Source organism: Vanessa cardui, chromosome 8 (genome assembly GCF_905220365.1).
Source record: "Vanessa cardui chromosome 8, ilVanCard2.1, whole genome shotgun sequence".
In the NCBI taxonomy this organism is placed as follows: Eukaryota; Metazoa; Arthropoda; class Insecta; order Lepidoptera; family Nymphalidae; genus Vanessa; species Vanessa cardui.
In genome coordinates, this window is record NC_061130.1 from 11,166,637 (window position 1) to 11,183,097 (window position 16,461).

General features: G+C 29.1%; 1 protein-coding gene across 2 annotated transcripts in view; it reads right to left on the minus strand.

The window, feature by feature from the left end:
• Window positions 1-15,701, minus strand: part of LOC124531903 — a 32,762-nt gene extending 17,061 nt beyond the window's left edge. For both annotated transcript variants that reach the window (XM_047106472.1, XM_047106473.1), the window contains exons 1-3: window positions 15,564-15,701; window positions 15,241-15,375; window positions 518-671 (exon numbers count right to left, since the gene is read on the minus strand). In XM_047106472.1, coding sequence (XP_046962428.1) covers window positions 518-671; window positions 15,241-15,261 — 175 coding nt within the window. In that variant the 5' untranslated portion in view covers window positions 15,262-15,375; window positions 15,564-15,701. The remainder of the gene's footprint in view (window positions 1-517; window positions 672-15,240; window positions 15,376-15,563) is intronic.
• Between the last annotated feature and the right edge of the window lie 760 nt (window positions 15,702-16,461).

The window sequence follows — 16,461 nt, forward strand, 5'->3', positions numbered from 1 at the left end:
TATTATACGGTCAACGTGTTCATAGCAATCAAAGGATATTTTAATTTGATATGTTTTTTTTAAATTAATTAATGTAATATACCTACTATTTGCCTTTAGGTGTCATTAAGCACAGATAGCTTTAATACATTGTATCTGTCGGATTATATAAAACAGATAGGTGGTCCGTTTGCCGTCTGCTAACCTTTATCATCTTATATTTTCGAATCCGATAGATGGCACTGCCAGTCAATGTATTGAGAATTTTCTAAATTCATAATACGTATTTCTCATTGTAAAGTAAGGTTGAATAGATCTCTGCAGTCAAGTATTTGTGACATTAAAAAAACTATTATATACTCTTACCAGATGTGAACGCAAAATTTATGGTACACAATTTTTTTGTGCTAATTTGAGTCAAAAAAAAAATACAGCCTACGTATTAGTAATGCCCGGCCCTAGGAATTACGTTGCGATTTCTTTTCGTTCATTATTTTAATATTAAATAGACTTTATTATAATTATAATGTGATAGTACCTGTGTTGGCCCTTGGATCTCTAGCAGCTGCCGCTGATAAAGCATTTAAACTCGGAGGTCCAAAGTTGGTCGCGAGGTAACCGTCTGAGAAACCAAGACCAAGGTGGTTGAACTGTGCCGTTGTGAGTAACGCGCACGCGCAAAGAATTAACGCCTGTGAACAAAACAGAAAAAATAATTAAACACCACTTTATTTATCAAAATTAAAATTAACCGCCCTATAAATATATTTACATCATAAGATACAGTTAAGAGTTGAATTGCATACTAAAAATATATAAAAAAATTATAAAAAGATTTATTTATTCCAAAAATAAATCTACATTTGTGTCGAAAAACGAATCCAAAAATAGTAATGCAATGTTGCGTAATATTTTTGAGATATTTTGACAAAATAAGCGTTGATTATAAAATCTTCTATTAAAATAAAGGAGCCTCGCTTCAATATACAGATGATTAACATATTAAAATATTTAACTAATATATTCAGTGATGTAAATATTTACACACATAAACAAAAATTTATTGAGAACCGATAAATGCCTATAAATAACCATCAAATGTATGGTTTTATCCTCGATAATGACAAATAAGAACGACAAAATTAGCAAATGTTTACATTATCAAAAAAAAAAATTCCTTGTGATATCAGATATAATACAAATCTAATATATTGAGGGTAAACACGCCTTATCTATATTACCTGCCCTCCTATCTACGCATCTGATTTTCTGTGGCTTATGGTAATACTTTGTATTTTCATGTTCCACTCTGAAAGGTGCGTGAGCCAACAAAACTACAGTCACAGGGGACATAACATGTCAGTTTCAAACGTGAACCTAGAAGATTAGTGTAAGAAATTTTTAATATTTCATACAGCACCAATGTCTATAGTAAGTTGGCCCATTTGCCCGCCTAATTATATTATATTAAAAAAAAAACAGCCAAAGACCGAGTCTACAAGCAACACGCGTGACGTTATAATCGTGTTATTATTATTAGTGCATAATTAATTCGAATTTCGAACGTGAAACATAATGAATACAACATCAAATTAATCAATATGTCGATCGTACTATTATTTGATTTCTTCCGTGACCTTAGTACAATTCGTGGCTTTCAATTTAATTGCTCATATAAAAATACATTCACTTTGTAATACTGTAATGCTATTGTTATGTTGATATTAAAACACCGTTCTCTTAGCTATAAATAATTAAAATAAAGGCTGCGTTTAAAATTAAAAAAAAAACTAGGTTAGGTTATTCTTATCATACATACTTGTCAATTAACTACACTGAAAACGGATACTGAACTACTGAACGTTAACTTATACTAGAACATGCATCGTGGTTTTGGGAGGTGTATATAATATAATTAGTCTATATATCATTATCTGTACATCGAGCTTCCCGCTTTAAAAATACTAGTGACGCGACAAGTTAATATTATCGTATTAACAAAAAATAATATTTAATAAACTTAAATTTAAGTCTGTTTTTACCTGTTACAAAAACGATTAAAATGAAACAATTATCAAATTTAATCATTTAATTTAATATATAAACACAACATTTAAACCAGTTCTCTATTCACAGTGCTAAGATTGTAAGTTTTGCAATTCCGCAATAGTGAACGGGAACCGCGGAAACTGTTATGTAATAAATGCACATGCGCAATTTGCCTCCGAACGTATGAACTTGATATGTGACCTTAACTAAGGCCTGCTGAAGGCGGGCCACTTATGAGCAGTGGGTCATAGGCCTATTAGTCATCTACATTTCAAATGTAATTCAGGTATTAGATATATAAATCATAGTTGAAATTTAGTATGAAATTAATTTAGTATAATTATCTTGTATTGAGAACTAGTGACTCAGTTGATTGAACACGGAACTTAATGGAAGGTCTCAGGTTCATATCCGGATATGTATAGTTTAATTATCATATGATTATTTATGTATTAATAATTTTTATAATCGATTAATAAAAAATATGATGAGTCAGTTGAAAATCACATATGTATATGTACATATATTCAGACTCCAAATGTCCTACTTTAAACAAAGCGAAGCCTATGCCAAGCAGTGAAATCCAAATATCTGTTTTATATTTTTAATATAATTCTATTTGTGACGTGTTAAAAAGAAAATACAGGTTATATTTAATAAAACAAAATATAAATTGAAACATGGCTGATTAAAGCAAATTATTACATATAAGTTTATTTAATTCATTAATTTTATTTTTAGAACGTATTTTTAATGTACCGTAAATCTATTAATTATTAATATAATTTTGTGTTTATTGGTTAAATTAGAACCAATTCATTTAATCTTTATAACTAATAAACATAAGCAAAACATTTATAGTATAATATATTTAGTTATACTTTATCCGTGAAAATTATTTCATAATTTATGCTAATTCAAATTTTGTAAGAGTGATAATTTGTTGCATGAAGTAAATAACATAAATCTACACGTTAAACGCCTACTCGAGTATACCAATACTGATTTACACTATAATTGATTTGAAAGTATTACTTTAACAATATTTCCTAACTTTTAAAAGGCTCTTTATAACTATACGAGTCTAAACTAAAAGGTATTGAACATGACATTTTAAATTTCTTCGATTCTTTGATTCATGGTAACCTCCGGCTTCTAAAACGTTGATCAAAGTGAGATTAACTAATTCGTTTTGAGTCAAATGGTCATTGGCCAGTAGCAGCTGACGAAATAGACAACCAATTAGTGATGACTTTTAAGTATCGATAGTTGAACATCTGGCGCGATTAGAATATCTGTGTATATAAAGCACGTAGCTTTATCTTGTTATTACTTTTAGTTTGAAAGAATTTTATTTGAATATTTATAATGGAAACAACAAGCGACCCGAGATGTCCCAGTGGTAACAAAGCGTGCATCTTAGCCGGCGATTGCGGGTTCAAACACAGGCAAGTACCATTTCCATGAGTTTCATTTGTGTTATTAATTCAGCTCCTGCACGGCGGTCGGCGTTGACAGAAAACATCGTAAGGAAACCTGCATGTGTCTAATTTCAAAGAAATTCTGCAACATATGTGTCAACCAACCAATTTTATTGAAATATGCTCCAAACAGTGGGAAATTTACAGGCTGTTGTATGTAAAAATGCAATGTATAAAAACAATATATAGTATAAACATAATAAACGAAATAAATTCGTATTGTAATTCAAAAACCTTAGTTTTAGATACGAGTAACGATAACTTATTATATTGTATTGTTGAAATGATATTTTAAATTTTAATTAACAGTATAATGTTTAGGTATGATAAAAATAGCGGAAGATATAAAATAAATTATATCAAAATTATGAATTAATTATAACGGAAGACTGATATGTCCGTACACTTTTTATACGTGTACGTAATATGTCTAGCTTGTCTACCTTCTTGGTTTAGTATCTTATAAGTTCGCAAATCCTGGGATCAAATCCCAGAGGACATCGTTGAAAAGATTTAACTTGTTTTTTTTTTCAATAGAAAACTTCAATAGCAGCCTGCCTGCACGCCAGAATGAGAATTGACAGTGTTAGCATTCCTGAGCCTTAGAAGGTAATTTGAGCCTGTCTCTAAAGCTTTTCGTTCAAGATTATAGGGTTACTACTCGAGAGGGTAGAGGGAGATACACTTAGGTCTTTGGGTACTCGCCCTTGATAGTGGCTGCTGTGGCAGAAATCAGTCAGGAAGGAACAATATCTAATTAAATAGCAAACTGATGTACCGCAATATTAATTCAATACCAAAAAGTTTAACTAAAGATAACTTTGCAACGGTATTGTATACATTTGATCTGACTAAACATGAAACCATGTCGAAGTAAGTTTACAGATCGTATCTTAACGCTGGAGGTTGTTTTATCGTTAATGCTCTTATCAATACTACACTTAGCTGAAACTTCCTAGACTGCATTTAAGTTCAAACTTGCCGACGGTTTGTTTCGAAGTCAATTTGAATATTAAGATAACCATAGCGCAATGTTTATAATTTAAGGAATAAATTATTTCTAAAGTAATCGCAATAACAGCTCCGAACTACTTTCTACGTTTCAGAATATTATTGCTAACAATTTATATTAGCAAAGACTTAAGGACTTTTTTCCTACATATATCAACTGTCATGGCGATGGAACGGTTTCGAAGTGTAGCTATATGCATGTGTGCATGGCAAAAGTTGTCAAATGCACTAATATTAAACTATAAGTATCATATATGTACATAAAATCTACGTTTAATTCTTATTGAATACAAATACTTAGATATGATGTATCCTAAGAACATGTCACTTGAAAACATAATTCGATATTATTATAAACGTATAAGTAGTTAGTTTTAAGTCCTCAAAGCAGTTGTATAATACCTTTTTTTTAATCTAATCTAATCTTAGTAGGTTATGTCTTTTTTATACACCATTTATAAAGGTAACACTACAAAACAATATGATATCGTATTTATTTCCAAAAGTCTTTTTGGTAGCTAGCCTATTTAAATGGGGCGGATATAATATCTAATACTTAGATTAATTATTTTTGTTAAAGCTTTTAAATTTTGAATGCAAAAATGCTTCGTAATAATGATGAAAAACGATAAATTATTGATTATTTTAATGTTTCACAATGCTACTTAAGATATTTTTTCAAATACATATAATGTATAAATGTCCATTATCTTACGCGATAGTTTCCTAACAATCAGCTGTTGTTACCTAATTGTAGCTTACTTCACGGATAAGTAGAGTCTAAGTTACGTAATATGCTCTTAGATTTAAAATTTTTGATCTTTGTATTAAATCAATATTAATGATTTTTTTTTTATATATTGTGAATCGTTTTGAATTAATTATGTTAAGAAATAAGCAATTTATATAATTACAAAAATCAAAGAGTTATGAACTATAAATTTCATTTAGTTCATATAATATAGTGAGTATTCTAAAAATAGTCCAATAAAATTGTAAAACATATTTATTAAAATTTAATTTTAACTACGTTAATTATTGGTCACTGGCAACACCAAAATTGCAGCACAATACTGCAGAATTTTAATATATAAAATAAAATAAATAAAATAAAATTTAATACGATTTTCATTCAGTGAACAATTGTATCAATTATAAAGTTCCTTACAATACTGGAGCAAGGTTTTATTACCTAATTATTCTCATAAATTCTTCAATCTAGGCACAATCTAGCCTGCATCCTTACAAGGACGATTACGTTAGCTACGTGCGACGCCTGCCTATTATCGAGATCACGTATAAACTAGTCAAACTGTTGAATATTTCATAACACTAAACCTTAACCGTATTAATATATTCCTTCATTTAATAGATTTCATATAAAATATATTCAAACCGAGAATATTTTTAATTACGGTACCCACTATGCTCACATACATTTAATAATTTTAGAACAAATTACATGATCATTTTATGCCAACTTATGATTTACATTCTTTAATTAATATTACTATTTATCTCTTTCTGCTAACAGCGCTTTGATATTCGTAAGACAAGACACAATATGATTGATTTTTTTATGGTATAGGTTGACAGACGAGCATAAGGGCCATCTGATGGTAAGTGGTCACCATCACCCATAGACAATGACGCTGTAAGATATATTAACTATTCCTTACATCGTCAATGTGCCACCAACCTTGGGAACTAAGATGTTAGGTCCCTTGTGCCTGTAGTTACACTGGCTCACTCACCCTTCAAACCGGAACACAACAATACTGAGTACTTTTATTTGGCGGTAGAATAACTGATGAGTGGGTGGTGCCTACCCAGACGGGCTTGCACAAAGCCCTTCCACCAAGTGAACGAATCACTCCATAAATAATATGTATACGTAAAGCCGTTGTAGGAAAACTGAACATGTGACTTTTCAAATAAAACGATGTCAATCTTTGTGTCAAATCCACATTACATAAAACACAGAAATGACAAATTCCTATGTGTATTCTTAACATAATGCTACATCGTGAATAACACATGCATTCCAGTGGTTAGTTGGGCCTTCACACGGCCGTGCAGCCGAAATAAATGAAGTGTGAACGCCTCTCCGCAACTAACGTCGATTGTAATTTGCCCATAAACGTATTAAGTTGTAACAATATCCTGTAATTTGATAATAATCTCGATCTAAAGTATAACTGTTTCGTTAAACGCAAAATTGATGTGTACAATTATTTAAAGTGATAATAATAGCAAATCAATGAACCCTCTCTCTGAGAGTAATGTAATTGTAAGAGTACCTAATATTTACTTATGAAGGGGCATTTACAGCGTAACTTTGTAACAAAACCGGATTCCAATCGTTCTCTACTCGACTACTATGCATAAAACAACTTTACCCTATAAAATCTATAGCATTTCAATTCCCCAAAGTAGCGATATGAATTACCGCGTAAAGATAGATGTTGTAATATCTTCGAAGTCTTTACGGACCTAAAATACAACTTTCCAGAACATTCTCATGATAATTTATTGCAAATATTTATAGTGCAACACAACAAATTAAATCAATGCGTAAAATATGCGTTGCAATATGCATGGACAGCAACTAATGTTGCAAAAGAGAGCGTACAATAGATGCTTTATAAAATGCGCAAAGTACATGGACTGAATAAGGGCTTAAGATAATAAGAACTTGTTTTTCTTTAAGTAGGTTGAAGTTAAGTGCCCATTAAACGTTGTCACGTGAAAGCATTGTTTTCGATACACGAAAGAAGTGGTCGGAAAATGGTTCCTTTTAATTTGAGTATTTTTTTATTAATTTTATTAATAATGATATTAAAATTTGAAAAATATCAAGAATAATAGAATTTATATTAAATTATGCTTCCGTTTAAATTAAATACAAGAAAAAAATATGTTCAATAATAAAATGAATTTAAAATGACTAGTTTTTGTTAAGAAAATATCATCAATTTATAATAAAATTTTGACACTAATTACGTCCATTTAAAATTCAAATGATCGATACAGTTATACACGCAAAGGATTAATTCATTTGCTAACTGATTAGTAAATCGGTCATAATAAGGTAAGTATGTCAAGTTCGTGCAATTATTTCAATAGTCAATATAATTTGCAAACAATTTGCACAATTAGTATGATTATATGGTGACCAAAAGGCTAGTTAAATACCTAAGTCATGCAAAGGTAGTCGTTTACACACAACTTGTAATGCAATTATATCATATATAGAATACTGTTTCTCCCTGATAATCATTCGTATTATTGGGTTCCGGCTTACGTTTGAGAACCAGTGTAACGATCGCTCAATCGAAATTAGATACGGCGATTATGATTAGTGCAAAAAATATCACAAGCCCGTGAACTCAATTATCAATCATTTTTTTTAATTGACATTAACAATTTTTATGATTATTTAAATAATTCACGAATAATAATTATCATATATCATGATCATTATAAAATAATAATCTTTTCCGCGTAAAAAAAAAACATCAAATAACTAGTTTATTTTTTTGTCTCAATATTATAATATTATATCGTATTTATTAAAGGAAGATTAAAACCAATTAATCAAAGGCGTTTAAAATTTAAACTTAAATGTGTTTTATATGTAAAGCAAGCCATAAACTACTATCATTATTATGTATTGAAGTATGTTTAACTTAGGAGTTTCTATTAATAATTAAAGATAATAATATTATTAGAATTTGCGAGTAGCGACTTATTTAGGTTGGTATTTATGTAACCATTTACATGTGTGATATATATATATTACACATCAAAAATCAGGACTTTTCAAATATATTTTGTATACTATTATGTAATATATTTGTATAACTAACATTTCACATAATTTTTATCCTTCTCTAAAATCACGGGAGATAGATTTTTATTTAATTTACGTTAAAATATATAGTTTTAGCAATAATCGTTTCATCAATTTACAGTTGTATCATCACATTAAGCATCATCTTTAAAACTTTAATCATTTAACTAAGATCATATAGAACTAGTGTATCATGATAACCTAGCTCATTAGTTAGTATTCAGGATACTATCTGGTGTTAAGCTATTTTCTTGTTCATTTATTAGTTATTGTTCGATCTAGAACAGAAGCATAAAATGTTTTATAAGATATCATGATCTTGTATTTATGTATCAATTGTAAATCTATTATTATATAAAAATCTTATATCTAAAAAACAGATCTACATTTATACTATTTATTTACTATGTTCTAAAAAATTACACAATATCTCAATGTATTGTATATACGACCTACAATTGTTTGACCTCAAATAAACTTTGTAATTTAAAAAAAGAACATTATCACTCTATCTTCAAGTATAAACAATGCTAATAACACGACAACGCTGTATTCAATGTTGTCGCCTACATAGCGAAGGTTACCCAAAGTTTTAATATACTCTGTTTCCACGCAATTGACGACCGTTATGCCACACCTAACATATTTAGTAGCAATTCAACTATAAAGCAATTTTGGTCTTGTAACAATCGGTTATAAGATTGCCCGTAAGTAAATGTACTTGAAGGCCAACCGCTGACCCCCATGTCTGCAAGTGCATAAAAAATGCCGTTTTCTGTCAGCGATAATAACAAAATGATTGACCGTGTCAACGATTGTTGACTATTATGACTAATTGCATATAAATGAGATTCATCGATGAATGATAATAATTTATAAAAAATAGCAACACAAACTTTTATGCAGCAGAACAGGCAACATTTTCCAATTTTTCCATACACAATATCAATCAAATTATCAACCTTATAATAAGCTAAACGTGAAGTATTAATATTGCTATTACACAATATACTACTACATATATCATGGCACTCGCCATGAATGGCCATCGCCTCGCCCATACGTCACAGTTATCGAAACGCCCGAGGCGATAATACATGTTAACAAACAGACGACAAATTTGTCGTAAACATCTTCTTTTACGCCTTCGTAATAATTTGACTGGACCACTTAAGCTCTACATTACTATTTAGGTATATCAATAACAACCTATACCCTTATACTTTTACGATATATTAGTACTTAATGCTTCATATATGGACAAACAATAACTTATTTGTGATCGCAACTTCGTCTGAACGAACAATTGATATACGTATAAGCTTTATATATTAATTTATAATTGTGTAGGATTGTTTTAATACACATGATACATATAATTCCCTTATTTAAATAAAAAAGCATTTAAGTTTTTATATTTATAACATATTAAAATGATATTCGAATAACTATTAATAAGTCGCTCGTCTGCGAACGCGAAACCAGCGCAAGCGCATATTAACATACTCGTACACATACGCGGCGTGTCCACAAACCGGTCGCAATAACTTCCGTCTTCCGCGATATACAAGTTATTTAATAATAATTTGCCATGATATATTATTCATAAAAAAATATGTATTATGTTGCGAACGCCTATTGATGGATTACCAAAATTATAATAATGCGATTAAAAAAACGTATAAAAGGCATATTGAACTCGTTATCAAAAGATAATATCTATGTTTGACTTATATTAATAGTGTGCTCTGAATTAAGATCTTAATGATTTACCATTTACATTACTTAAGATAATACTAGGTATAATACATCAACGCTTTATACACACAATCGCCAATTACAGCAGATCATTTAATCGAGGTCTAAAATCGTTTTATTACGAGTTTATTGAGTGCTGACAAAATGAAATGTCAATTGCTAACATTGAGTTATCATGCATTAAATTGTAACAATTTATCTCGAACTGATTATCTAGTTACTTAGTTAATCTAATATGTACCAAGCAAAAAAAATAAACAAATTAAGTTCATTTGTTGCTTTTGTTCCTCTTAGTTTCGCTTGTTTGATGATTCGGATTAATTATTCTTATTGCAATACATGCAGTCTAACTGAAAGCTTAATTAACGTTTATTACGTAATAAACTAGGACAGAGCCCCAAATTGGATTGCTCTCATAACGATATGATTATGATAAGTAAATTATTTCGACCTTGAAAATGACTTATAAAAAACTAGTCTTATAATTAATCATATGTGACAATCTTCCGCAAAATAAAAGAATTAGTTGAGGTCGACGCTTATGTAAACATGAAAACAATGACAAGGCCTTTATCAGTATTACAACGATATAACCAGTGCATTTATAGTCGCCTTGACTCTTATAGCCTGAGGTCGACCATAAGAATTAAGAAAAGGAAGTTTATACCTGAACAATGCAATGGTGCCTTTATACTTTATTCACAATTCATAATGGTTTTTTAATTTCTGACTACGCTTAGCAAAGGATGTACGGAGATCGTCATTGTAAATTGCCATTTAATTATTTAATCGATTGCACAATACTTGATATGTATTTTTTAATTGACACATGAAAAAAATATCTTGCCAATTTTATACTAATAATGTATACAACCTTTTTCTTAAAATAATGTAAAAAAACAACTGCTAAATAACCAGAAAATGTATGTAAAGTCGTACTAAAAACGCGGAAATGAGATATTATGAGCGTATGTTCATTGGTACAGTATAAGATTCGTATTAAATGATACACCGAGCACTTTCTACGTATATACTAGTAATGCGGAGTATTTTGTGAATGCGCCTTCAATATTACGCAACACTTGCAACACAAACATCTCGACTGTATCATTAAAGGCCTATTATTTTGGTCACAGAATGTAATGGCTAGTCCAAGGTAAGACATACTGTCACGTGCACGGAATAGTTCGTCCACAGTTACCAAATTTTGCCATCACCTGTCTACATTTAACTGGTCATATCTCTAACTGTACTTACTACTTGTAATACTTCGATATTTCCGTAGAATTCATTTTTCGAATTTCAATTCCATTCAAATTTTTATTTTCAATTACATGTGGAATATCAATTGGAAGCATATTATATTATAAATGAAAAATAATCGTCATATTCCATGTGTTTAAAATAGGTCATTAACCCGCTACCTAACTGAAGGTCTTTTTTTACTCATAATCACGAGTTGCTTCAAGCATCTCTCAGAAGTGTTCATTAATCTATAGTTTATTACTAAAGCAATTTAGTAAGAAATCGAAAACCACAACTTCACGCCTTATATAAGTACGTTCGATATAAATACTATTGATATGATATAAGTATGATACTTGTTTATATTTTAAATTTCGTATTTAGAAATTGGAATATATTCATTTTATGAATTATAAAATGTGAAAAATATTTACTTTTTTAAATAATAATACAATGTCTACCTGCTACTTAACGAGTATATATGAATATATGAAACTGACCGTTAATGTTCAATTTGCTCTGCAAATCTCGAATATAAATTAATGATATCATATCAAAATCAATATCATCCAACGTAATTGACAAAAACATAATTCGTGGTATCGTTTCAATATTTTTTTATATCGTAAAAAAGTCCGAATAACAATCCTAATATCGAAGCGTAATAAAAAGTTCGAAATTGTAGACTGACCAGATAATATCTAAACTGATAGTATTAAAATATATATGTACTGTAACAATGATGATGTACTTATAAAGTTAAGTAATATGTGGTCATACGATTTGATGCTATGCGATTATTATGAGAACCAATCGTCTTTGTTTCAAGCGGACACCAAGCAAGGTACCTTGGCCGTAATTAATCAACTCCTTTTGTTTGATAGATGCACATATAATATTTGACCCACTTTTTATATTTTATAACATGTAAACGCCATGCTGTGTTTGATATCAATTAATTATATTAATAAAAGATTCTTCAATGTTACTTAACCAGGAAACTTGTTCAAATTTGGGCAAGATAGTCACGTTATATTTGGCTCAGTTAATGAATAATTATTTTAGACACAATTGCAATTGACTTATAATATCGCCAAAACTCGTAATTAATAATAAATAAATACGCAAATATATTGAATAAAAAAATGATTGGAAACAGGTCCTCATTAACTCATCACGAGATATCCTTAACATTTATGTAATGCTATGACGCAATAATTTTGATGTATAATAATTACAAAAGAGCACTCGAACGAAACTGTTAACAAATTTTCAAAAGCTTAAAAAATATATATACTTAAGCATATTGTGTAAGTATATACCTATAAACTGTTACAATCGAATTTGAAGCGATAGTATGTTTTCTTACCATTTAACGTAAGCTGTGTGACACTAATATCGCCTGCTTAAGGCTAAGTTGAGATATTTGAATATTACATAAATATTGAGTTAAATTAAAAAGATTTGCATGATCTATTCTAAATTCAAATAATCTTAGCCATAGGCCGTAGCACCTTGAAATTATTTATTAATCAAAAACATATTCAATATCCAAGTAATAAAATATTAATAATTAATCTGTCATTATTGATTTTGATTTTATTTATTACATTTCTAAAAAATACCTAAGTAATTTGAATATTTAATAAATAATTTATTTTAAAAATTATAGTGCGATATTAGATGGCATCCTTTGCGCGTTAAGTGAATTACTCTCATAGAAAAGCCCGAGTATTTTTTTTTTCAAAAGATTTTCTTATTTTTGTCATTTTGACATTTCTACTATTCAGTTCACTTTATTTTATTCAATTTTAGATTATTAACAACGTATCGTCTTGACAAATGAAATATAAAAAAATCGAGTTCATGATATGCATATTCCCTTGAAACTGAATTAACAATGTAAATAGGTGAAATTTCTCACAAAAAATTAGTGCCATTGTTAAAACTAATATTAATTTAAACAATTAAAACAAAGAACAAACGCAAATTCGTAATAAACGCATATTACTTGACTGCATAGAATCAGGAAATCTATTATGTAATACGAAGTATACGATTTTGCACAAAACGGACAAATTACCTTTATTTACTTACCACTACTATAAAAAAAAGAAACATCTAATATTACGATTAATAGGTTTATAGATGGTTTGTATATAATTACCTACTACTAAATTATACTTATAGAGATTTACTTTCGTATCTCACCCGTTAATTATTGTCAACCGAATAATTATTACTATTCTAATGCTACAAATTTGTTATATGTATTTTATATAATTCTAATGTTTACATATTTAATAAATAAATTGGAATGTGATAATTATTATCTGTTACATATTAATAACTTATGAATATTTCAGTAAATATTATAACGATAAAATTCGTCTTTACGGATGAATATATAATTACTGAATTTGGATTTCTTTATATATATTTTTTTTTTACTTATACAATAATTTTAATCTGTGCCATTCGATTACCAAAACATTTTGTACATCAAGTATTGAAAGATTAAATTAATTCCTATTTTTCTGATTACATCAGTTTTAAGGAAGGAATTATTAAGAAGGCAGGAAATAGAATAAGTATTTACTCGTATTAACATACATTCCACGCAAACAGTTTCTATACCATTTCTAAACGTAATTTAGCGTTCGAAATTCAAATATTAAAAAAAATTCATTGGTGTGTGACGTAATGAATATTTTCGATTAGTAATTCGATATTTAAACGTAATCGAATTGTTTTCTTCGAACGGTATGTTTAGTTGCTGTTTGACATGAGATAGACATCACCGTAAAGCGTTTAACAAGACCACTGATTATATCAACTGGCCCTCGATTGTATCTAACATTAACGAAAGGAACATTCACCTATTTCGCTAACAATCAATCCTGTCTATGCTAGTCATAATAATACCCCGAGTTTGAGACCCTTGTTCGATCGTACTTGCCATTTATTTATAACAAGGCAATTTTATTTAATACATTTTCATAGTAATGTTAATGTAGGTAAAAAATTGAACTATTTTTAACATGGATATATTATCTTTCTAGTCGTCTATTATCTTTGAAGTTATTGTTTCTCGGTTGTTGGAAATTTTTAATTTCAATTCATTAATGTACTTGAAATTGTTCGATATTGTATTATAATTCAAATTAAAAAAAAATCGGGAGTGCACTGCTTCATTTCTATTATAACATAGTGAAGGAGAAATTTGACGGCTTTTTTTAATAATTTTAAAATTTTACTAGAAATATTTACACGTGACCTAGTTTTTTTTAATTCTGGTTTCCGCGATGTTAATTTGCTTAATCTGTATTGTACATGTACTATGTATTGCTTATAGACTTGCTGACCACATATGTTTATATGTATAAGTTCCTTCAATTTAATACGATAGAAATAGATATCTCTTATGCTATAACGGATATAAATTTATTAAGCTTGTTATATCGTCGTCGTATATTATATATTATTGTTATTTTTAAATTTTCTGTAAAATTTCTTCTACTTGTAATTTGTAATGTAAATTCATAATTAGTAATGATAATTTTTGTTGACGCCTTTTTAATGTTTCCAAAAACTACTTTTAAAAGAAAATGTAAAGGGATGTTCAATAAGTAAACATTTTAAATGTTGGGCAATATTTGTAGCAGACGATTATATTGAGTAAGGTCATGGAATATTTAACTGTTAACATTGTGACGCGAAACGTTATTATGTATTCATGAATGTATTTTTTTAAATAATTTATTTAAAAAGCTATAAAAATATAAATAAATAAATGTAAATAAATTATAATTTTTTCCTTTTATAGAATCAATTTTTAGTATATATATAAAAAGTAAGACTTACGACTGTGACGTATTTAGTCATGCTGGGGGTTATCTTGTCACTGTCACAGAATCACTGGAGCGGGGCAACGCACGCGCACTGACCGTCGGCTGCGTCCGAGTTCCGACTGACTCTAACTGCTGGAAAATCGCCGGTCTGCAAAACCAAACGGTGGTGGTACAATTACCGCACGATGCCGCACACCACACAAATCGACGGTTTTAGATCACGCGTCTAATAAATTATGAAAATCGTATCGCGTGGATGTGGAAATCGTTTCGCAATTGACCTTGACGGGGCCGATTGGATTGTAATTTTAATTATTTTTTTTCACGTTTACGTACTGTCTTAGTAGCGGGGTGTTTGCTGTTTGCGCTTGAGTCGGGTAGTACGCGCTTCAGACTCGAGATCGAGTTATATAGGACAGCGCGCGACCTCCGATTTGCTGGAAGTACGCGTGTTACCCTCGCTGAAGATTACACGTAGACACGAATAAGGTTGACAGTGTTCACTATCTGTCTTAGTTTATATTTAGATTTTAAAACGTAAATCATAATTCAAATTATGTACAGAAATATTTTTGTTTAAAAAATTATCATACAAGTGCCATAATTCTATTTAATTTTGTCAAATTTAAATGTATAATCAGTATTTGAACCAAAAATAAATTAATCTATATTTCGAATTTCCTATTTTAAAAGCTTTTGCCATATTATGTAATATACTTTAAAAAGTTTCAAGAATCAATTGAGAACATAAGAAATATCCTTTTATAAAAATGTGAAATTAGACAATACAATGGAATACGCATAGCATTGCATATATATTTAATTATTGTTAATTAAAATAAAAAATAGTTTGCTTTATTTAATTTCAGTTTTTGATAAATATTTTAATTATTGTCATTAATGATTTAAGCAATGCGAAATTACTATTCACTATACTATAACTAAAACTATTCACAACGTATAACTAAAACTATCCTAATAATAATCATATATTTAAGGCAAACATTTTAGTTATTATTTTTACCAGAGCCATTAATATTATTGCGTTAATCAAGAATTTATATTATCGTTTTTTTTAATAACTTGCAATACTTAAATGTATTGCGTATCCTTATTTCATAATTTCATATTGTAAATCCTTTATATGTAGGAGGATACGTTCTAATTAATTATCTTGTAAGTAGTTGTAGAACGCGGCATCGCTTGCGGTCTGGTTTTAGAAATAAAATAAGCC